The sequence below is a fragment of the Rhincodon typus genome, chromosome 41 (assembly GCF_021869965.1).
Source record: "Rhincodon typus isolate 14 chromosome 41, sRhiTyp1.1, whole genome shotgun sequence".
Classification (NCBI taxonomy): Eukaryota; Metazoa; Chordata; class Chondrichthyes; order Orectolobiformes; family Rhincodontidae; genus Rhincodon; species Rhincodon typus.
Genome location: NC_063372.1, coordinates 6,224,666 through 6,233,318, shown reverse-complemented (window position 1 = coordinate 6,233,318; position 8,653 = coordinate 6,224,666). Strand labels below are relative to the sequence as shown.

The following is an 8,653-nucleotide window of genomic DNA, read 5'->3' as shown; positions in this document are numbered from 1 at the left end:
TTACTGCTCTTCTGATGCTGCTTGGCCTGCTGTGTTCATCCAGCTCTACACCTTGTTATCTCAGATTCTCCGGCATCTGCAATTCCTACTATCTCTGATGCAATTCCGGTCTCCCTGCCATAGGAAGGATGTTGTGAAACTTTAAAGGATTCAGAAAAGATTTATAAAGATGCTGCCAGAGTTGAAGGGTTTAAGCTATAGGGAGAGGTTGAAAAGGCTGGGGCAATTTTCCCTGGAATGTCAGAGGCTGAGGGGTGACATTATAGAGATTTATAAAATCATGAGGGGCATGGATAGGGTGAATAGCCAACATCTTTTCCCTAGGGCCGGGGAGTCGAAAGCTAGAGAGCACAGGTTCAAGGTGAGAGGGGAAAGATTTAAAAGGGACCTAAGGGCAACTTTTTCACGCAGAGGGTGGTGCAAGTATGGAATGAGCTGCCAGAGGTAGTAGAGGAGGCTGGTACAATTACAACATTTAAAAAGTATCTGAATGGGTATATGAATAGGGAGGGTTCAGAAGGATATGAGCCAAATGCTGGCAAATGGGACTAGATTTATTTAGGATATCTGGTCGACATGGACAAGTTAGACCAAAGGGTCTGTTTCCATGCTGTACAGCTCTATGACTCTAAAGTTTGTACATAATTGGTCTGCCATCTCTTCGTTCCCCATTAGAGATTCCCATTTCTGACTCTGCTTAGAGACTTCGCCTTTACTGACTTTTTTCTCTTTACTTATGCGTAGAAGCTTTTACTATCAATTTGTATGTTCTCTGAAAGCTTACTCTCATACTCTTATTTTTCCCCTTTTAATCAATCTCTTTGTCTCCCTTTGCTGGAATCTAAACTGTTCCTAATCCTCAGGTCTGTTGCTTTTTATTAGCCAATTTGTCTGTCTCTTCGTTGGATTTAATACTATCCCTAATTTCCCTTGATAGCCACGTTTTCAGTTTTATTTTTATGTCAGACTTGATTGAACAACTTCTGCGGTTCATCCATGCACTTTTTAAATGTTTGCCATTGCCTCGCTACCATCATTCTCCTAAATCACGAACCCCAATTTATCATAGCTAGTTCGCACATCATACCATCGTAATTTCCTTTATGTAAGTTCAAGATGCTCGTCTCAGAAACAACTATGTCACTCTCATCTTAATGAAGAAGTCAATCCTATTATGGTCACTTTTTCCTAAGGGCCCATGCACAACTAGATCCTTCCATATAACTTAATACCCAATCAACGATGGCCTTTGCATTTCCAAGTAGTTCCTTGAATTGAAATACTCTAGGATGTTTGAGAAAAATGATCTGGTGCTTTTTGAATACAAGACTTGTTCCCTTTCACAAAACACATATAGAATCAAGGGGAGATCTGGTGATATCATTAGTACATTATTCAGCTGTTTTACATGTTAAAAAGGGACATAAGCAAATGCATGGCACCAAAGATATGGCAGGTGAAAGAGCATTGAAATTCTGTGCAGGTTCCAAAGATTAGCAAGTAATTAAATATTGTGCTTTAATCAGTTGATCTTTTTTTTCTCATCTGCAAACATTTCTCCATTTCTACATACTTCTGTTTGATGAACAAATCATCCCCACACCCTAGCTGTGGATGATACTCTCAGCAGTATCCAGTGGGAGTGCTCTGTCACAGGACAAGAGGCATAGTCCACACCAGAATTCCAATATTTCTAAAAAGGATTTGTGTTTTTAGAATTTTAGAATTTATTGTCTTCCAAGACAGTTTTTAACATTTATGTATTCTTTTATTCGGAACGATAATTGTTCTCTGAGCTGGCAATCAGAAATTGACTCTCTTTCAGGATAGTGTAAATACATAATCTATAACATCTAAGAGTGTGTTACAAAGCTAGGTTTAGAGAACAAAGCTTTAGAAGTTGATCAACAGGATGAACAGCCCTCCTACTGGTTACATCCCGTACATTGTGTAGTTTTAATCAGCTCTTGGCGTGACAGAGTCAGAGTGGATCTGCGATTGAAACACATGATTTGAACTGAAGTGCTGTTACATCAGAGGGCTCAGAAAGCTGCGATAGGAATCACTCCTGAGATAAATTAATAATAGGGTAATTTCACAGTACAAGCAGCTTGTAGCTGGAAGCTCTCACAAATGGACTAAAAAGTGGTTTTCTCCACTTCAAGCTAAACTACTGTGGGCTGCAGGTACTCCAGATCACAAAGGACATGAATGGAGGGGGGAAAAGGCTACTGGAAATCTTTTTAATCCCTAGTCCATACAGGAAGATGAAATTGGCTATAGCAGCAGGTGGGAGAAGACATCAATCTAAATCAGGCATTCGAGGAAGTGAATAAAGATAATGCAGAAAGTGTCACAGCCACTTACCCTTCCTGGAAATTACAGCTTTTCACACAGGTGCCACCACGACTATGGAAGGCACAGGATAGACACTGGCTGGGACCTGGCCCCCAACACCCATCACTGGAACATAAAGGATCACACACCTTATTCTCAGCATCTGGAAAGAAGAAAAACACACATGCACAAATCAGTATAGGCATACAGCAAGTTTGACCCAATATTTAGATATAACCCACCTCCACCCACCAATTTCAGTCAGGGGGTAGCAGTTCTTTTCTGACCTCGAATATCCACCAACAATTTGCTGTTTGCAAATGATTCAGAGCCGAATGCCTCCTGCTCCTTAATGTTAACACCTAGCTTCCTGACGCTACAGTGAATGTTCTGTGTGCTAACGTAGCCTATTAAAGTTCAGGTCTGTGTTAATTTTAGTGTCAGACGAAGCAATAGAAATATTACACTTGATCTGTGTCTTAGGAACATGAGGAGGGGGAATAAAATCAGCCAGGATTCCCAGCACTGATTGTTAAAGTCCAATTTCCCCACCTCCTAGATATGCATGCATACGTACGTAAGATAGGGACAAATGGCCCACAAGGTCAAAGAGTCATCAATGACTCAAAATAGATATTGGACAGCTATACAAAAGCAATCTTACTCCAGGCAAGGTGTTATGTCTCTACAACAGAGATGATGCTTCAGACATTCTTTACTGGCCTCCAAAGGTCAAATGCAGAATATGTGATGAAAGCAGGAACAGTAGGCGATAGAAGGAGCAGCACTGGCAAAACATGCTGAAGCCCACTTTTGTGTTGTAATCAGAAGGACATTTTTCACCAGCAACTGGCGAACAAGTCAAATTTTCCATTCTTCACCATGGAAGCAATGACAGCAGTCTCCTGCAGTCTAGGCACTTCCTCGCGTTTAAATGTAGTGTGCTTCAGTGCTTAGGGACATACATCTGCTAAGTTTTCTTGTCACTGATGTAGCTAGGTGATCATTACCAGAGAAGAATTGTGTGTTTAAGGTATTAGCATTGTTTTAGTACCAACTAAAATCAACAGAAAAAATGCACCCTGCAGTCAGGGTTGCCATTAAACTGCAGCCTGTGATTGTTCATCCAAAATCCAAAACAACCCATGGAACTGGAATCAAGCTGCATGTTTTAAGGCAAGTGATCAATTGCAGTACAGCTTTACCTGTCAAATGTCCTTTTTCTATTTGAGCCCTTTCTCTCATGACACATTCAGGGGTACAGTGCCATAGCACCAACAATTCCCTGGTGCCTTGCACAAGGGGACCATGGTGAACATGGTTCAGCTATTCATCAGCTTGAGGCATCACAGCAAAGTTGATCACAAACTAACACCCAGCAAAGGCTGCTGGATCATGATCAGGTGTAGGGGTTCACATTTACCCTTCTATACATTAGGGTCACTGCCTAACAGTCTGGCTGCACTTGGCTAACTCAGTGAAAGACCAGAGTCCAAACCTGGGGCTCTTACATCATACCAACAGTGAACATAACTGCTGAGTCAGTCCTCAATCTGGAGTGTCTCTTTCAATATCACGCTTCGACGAGCCAAAAACAGCATCACAAAAACAGTATCAGTTCTTACATCTGCTAACTTTCTGCACGAGAAGGAAACTTTATACAGGCTCAAGGTCTCTTTCCCTCCTTCACCTCCCATCAAGATTAAAAGCTTTGACAAAATGTATCTTTTTTCAGCAATACTCATGTTCAAGATAAATATTCGTTCAGCCAATGACATTATAAATTAATATTTTAGATAACACATCTTCATATATTCTGTGTGTAGGAGTTTGACCTGATTGTTATCTTTAATTTAATACACTTATTGAAGGGGTACATTTAAGAGATGACTAGCGTAGCATTACACTATACATTAAATGTACCTTTGCCTCAAAAATACCCTTGAATAACGATAACAAAATTGAAGTAGTGACTATTCAACTACACAATCTCGCCGTTCCTGAACTGCTTGTCTGCATTCAATCCTGTGAAAGCAACAATCTCCTCCAGTTAAACATTGGGAAGGTTGAAGCCATTGTCTGCAGACCTAGGCACAAAATTCATTTCTCCATTGATTCTACACCTCGACTTGTCTCATGCTGAACCAGACTAACCATAAGCTGTATGTCTGATTTGACCCTGAGCCAAGCCTCTCATCCATAAACATCTCCATCACAGAGCACGTACTCCTAACTCCATAACATCTTCTGTTAGTGCTCCTGCATCAGCCCATCTGCTGCTGAAACTCTCATTTCTGCTTTCCTTTCCTCCAGGCCAAACTATTCCAACGGTACATCGGTACCTATACCACCAACGCCTTGATTTTTAGTTTCTCATCCATGTGTTCAAATCCCTCTATTGCCTCACCTCTCTCTATAATTTTTAACCTCCTCCAGGCCTACACCCCTGCAGGAACTCTGCATTCCTCTAATTCTGGCCTCTTCTGCACCTCTCACTTCTTTCACCCACCACTGCCAGCCATGCCTTGAGTTGCTTATAGACCCTAACCTTTGGGATTCCTCTTTAAACCTCTATTCCTTTAAGATCTTCCTTAAAACCCCTCTCTTTGGTTACCTATTCCAATATCCAGTTACATTGCTCAGTGTCAATTTTTTTGATCTTGTTTTAGTGAAGCACCTTGTGTTAAAGACACTTGAGAATTACAGATTGCTGTTGTGTTTCTGAGAGAAAAGAAACATGTTCCTCTCACTTACTGCAGGTTGCTTCTAGGTTGTTTTCCTTGATGATGGGTTTAGGGATCCATGTCCTCCGACTGTACAGTGCTGTCCAGTTCAATGTGTGATAGTAGCAGAGTAGTTCATTGTAAGCCACATACACCTGTCCATCACCAATCTCTTTTAATGACTGAAACCCAAGAGACGTCACTTGCTTCAACTTCATGATCATCAGAGACAAGCCACGGCTGCAAAAAGGACAGTGAGGAGCATAGTGAGGGGTCTTGGGACCAATTACAGTGGTACAGTACTTGATTTTGCTCATCCATTTCTATTCCCCACCACCATCCTCCCATGCAACATAAGGTGACACCTCCAATCAGAAACTCATTGTGCAAGCAAAAACCCTATGTTCCAGTAGATCAATACATAACCAGTTGATTTGTATATTTTCAGGCATATTCCCACATATGTAGCATGACGCAAGGAACTGACCAGAGATCTCTCAATTATGGGTAGGGTAACAGTGGTTATGTTATTGAATTGATAATCCAGAGGTCTGGCCTAATGATCTAGAGACTTGGGTACAAATCCCAATAGCAAACACCTGGGCAATTGATTCAATAGGTCTAGAATAAAAAGCTACTATGAGCAATAGTGACCACGAAACCACTGGGTTGCCTCAAAAAAAAATCTGGTTCACCAATATCCTTTTGGAAAGGAAATTTGCTGTTCATATCCAGTCTGGCTGACAGGTGATTATATGTAATTAAACCCAACCCATAATAATGTGATTTGCTCCTAACTGGCCTCTGAAATAGCCTGGCAAACCACTCAGTTGTATTCAAGAAGGTAACAACTCACCATCATCTTTGGGCAATCAGGGATGGATAATGAATGCCTGCCCCTTAACAGTGACATCTGCATCCCACAAATGAATTCTAAAAGATCACAACAATGCCTCTTCTCTCATTCCCTCTTCTCCTGAAGATACTGACTCTCACAGGGGTGTATTCCACATGTAGCTGTGCCTCACCTAAAAATGTCCACGTTTAATTCCAGTGTATGTGGGCAGCTACAGTGGAGGGGAGGAGGGTTGGAATGTCCTCATCCCAGCTGAGCCCAATCCTGTTCTTGTTCACTATCTAATGAGCAAGTTCCTACAGGAGTCACTTGATTCTGAATAGAAATTTTGATCTAACATTTCACCAGCCTCTCTCCCTTATAGGTTTAGGGTGCTGAGGCTATCTGGGCAACCCCTCAATTGTCTGACTGAGATTTGATACCTTCACATTACTAAGCCTCTTTTTTTTTTTGGAAATTCTTACTTGTAAAGTGTCCTGCCTCCGATAGTAGTTAGATTGGAAAAGACACTGAAATCCGTCATGTTTTGTGGCCAGGATTGAATATTCAAGTAACCTAGAAAGGGAGAGAATTCAGGCATGACGTCAGACTACTTCAGATTAACAGACCTTATACTCAAAATATCAGCATTGCATCATCATTATTTTCGATTATTTGAATACATTTCTGTCCTGTATCATTAAAAATGGGACCACAGGAACAGGACTGGCCAATTCAGCCCACCCAGATGCTCCAAAATAGCTTTATTTTTGTAAAACGTCTCTTGGTGTTTGCTTCCCTGGCTGAGAATTCAGCAGCCTGTATTTTGTCTTCTGCAAATCACCCAATAACTGAGAACCGAAGTGTGTAAGAGAGGCCCAGGGCCAATTAACTACCCTTCCTTCCATATTTCCCTTTGTGTCTAGTTTTAGAAGCAGGAGGGTGTTTGGCAGTCTTTTGGGTACATGCCCAGAATAAAGTTTGCTATGATCAACATGATATTAACTACCCTGGCTCAGCCTTTCAGATTGTACCTGGTGTTATGCTGTAATGGTATAATATTGTCACAAATCATGCTGTATCTCGGAGACACACAATGTACTGGTATGAACTTTATAGCCATCAGATAACCGAATAAAGTCACCAAGCATTGTTTAGAGCACTGGAGTTAAGTCAGTGAACAGAACGATTCATAATGAACAAACTACCAGGCTCCACTTCATGATTTTTGCCATCGCTTTGAAGCACCCACCTGTTATCTCTTGAACAGTTCGAAATACCTTCAGTTTTTCTGGATCAAGAGGTGCAATTTTGTGATACAAATCGCTAAAACCAGAATAAAAACAGGAATGAAATTAATTCCGAAACTAAGACATGTTCCAACATCTGCAAGCCAAGTGATCTTTGAACTAAGTAAACCATCAGCTAAGCTATTTGCAAAAATCTCAAACACCTTGTACGTTTAGAGAACTTGCAACTCAACCAGCACTTTTCTGTCGAATCACAAAATCAGAAGAAATTCTGAACGTCAGCATGCAAACAAGACGATCAGAGGAAATCAGTTTTGCAATCAAACTTTATCCATGGTGTATGTGAACAGTCGTGAAGCCCTGAAATTGAATACGTAATTATCTCAGTGAAGTTAGAAATAATTTTCCAAGATGAAAGGTGACTTAAAAGATAACAGAATTCTCCACATGACTCAGCTGAAAATGACCAAACTATTCAGACTACAGAGTTTTGATTTGATCTGAGCCAGAGAGAAAGTTCGAATGTTACAACTAGTTTCTGCACTGTGGTGGGGTGGGGAGGAGGAATATAACTGCTGCTGAAAAGTCCAATTTCTGAAGAGGGAGAAATGAGAGATGGAGGTGTTACTAGAAGAAGATGTGATTTGGCGACAAAAGAAAATCTATTATCTGTGCCATTCAGCACCTCCCTTCCCCTATCTAAATTACATTACTCCCAGGTACCTGCAAAAATCTTCAACCAAGTGGCACAAACTGGACACTGGTGTCCACTCAGTACTTTCCTAGTGGGTGAAATGAATGAACAAGAGCGAGTCAACATCCCACAAAAATAAAACAAAGAATTGCAAATGCTCAAGATTTGAAACAAAGACAGAAGGTGCTGGAGAAACTCAGCAGGTCTGGCAGCATCTGTGGAGAGATAATCAGAGTTAACATTTTGAGTCTTCAGAACTGAAAGCAGCTGGGAAATGGTGGTATTTATGCTGATGACAGGGTGGGGTTGGGGTGAAAGAAATTCTTTAAATAGGTGCTTCGAGAGATTGAGAGAGAAAAAGGAGGAGCAGGCAAAGGGATTGCTGATAGTAAGTTGGGAGAGAAGTAGGCTGAATGGGTGCTAATAGGAAGTGTGAATTGTGGAAAATGGGTTTACTATGCTGGGAGCAACCCATTCAGAACAGGGATAGTAGGAACTGCAGATGCTGGAGAATCCGAGACAACAAGGTGCAGGGCTGGATGAACACAGCAGGCCAAGCAGCATCATAGGAGCAGAGAGGCTGACGTTTCGGGCCTAGACCCTTCATCAGAAAAGGGGGAGGGGAAGGGGGTTCTGAAATAAATAGGGAGAGAGTGGGAGGCGGATAGAAGATGGATAGAGGAGAGGATAGGTGGAGAGGAAACAAACAGGTCGAAGAGGCGGGGATGGGGCCAGTAAAGGTGAGTGTAGGTGGGGAGTCAGGGAGGGGATAGGTCAGTCCAGGGAGGACGGACAGGTCAAGGGGGCGGGAGTG

The 8,653-nt window shown here is 41.7% G+C and overlaps 1 protein-coding gene across 2 annotated transcripts in view; it reads right to left on the bottom strand.

Moving 5' to 3' along the window:
• Positions 1-8,653, bottom strand: part of LOC109923881 (receptor tyrosine-protein kinase erbB-4-like) — a 136,310-nt gene that overhangs the window by 35,965 nt on the left and 91,692 nt on the right. For both annotated transcript variants that reach the window (XM_048618933.1, XM_048618932.1), the window contains exons 10-13: positions 7,148-7,221; positions 6,381-6,471; positions 5,092-5,300; positions 2,368-2,500 (exon numbers count right to left, since the gene is read on the bottom strand). In XM_048618933.1, coding sequence (XP_048474890.1) covers positions 2,368-2,500; positions 5,092-5,300; positions 6,381-6,471; positions 7,148-7,221 — 507 coding nt within the window. The remainder of the gene's footprint in view (positions 1-2,367; positions 2,501-5,091; positions 5,301-6,380; positions 6,472-7,147; positions 7,222-8,653) is intronic.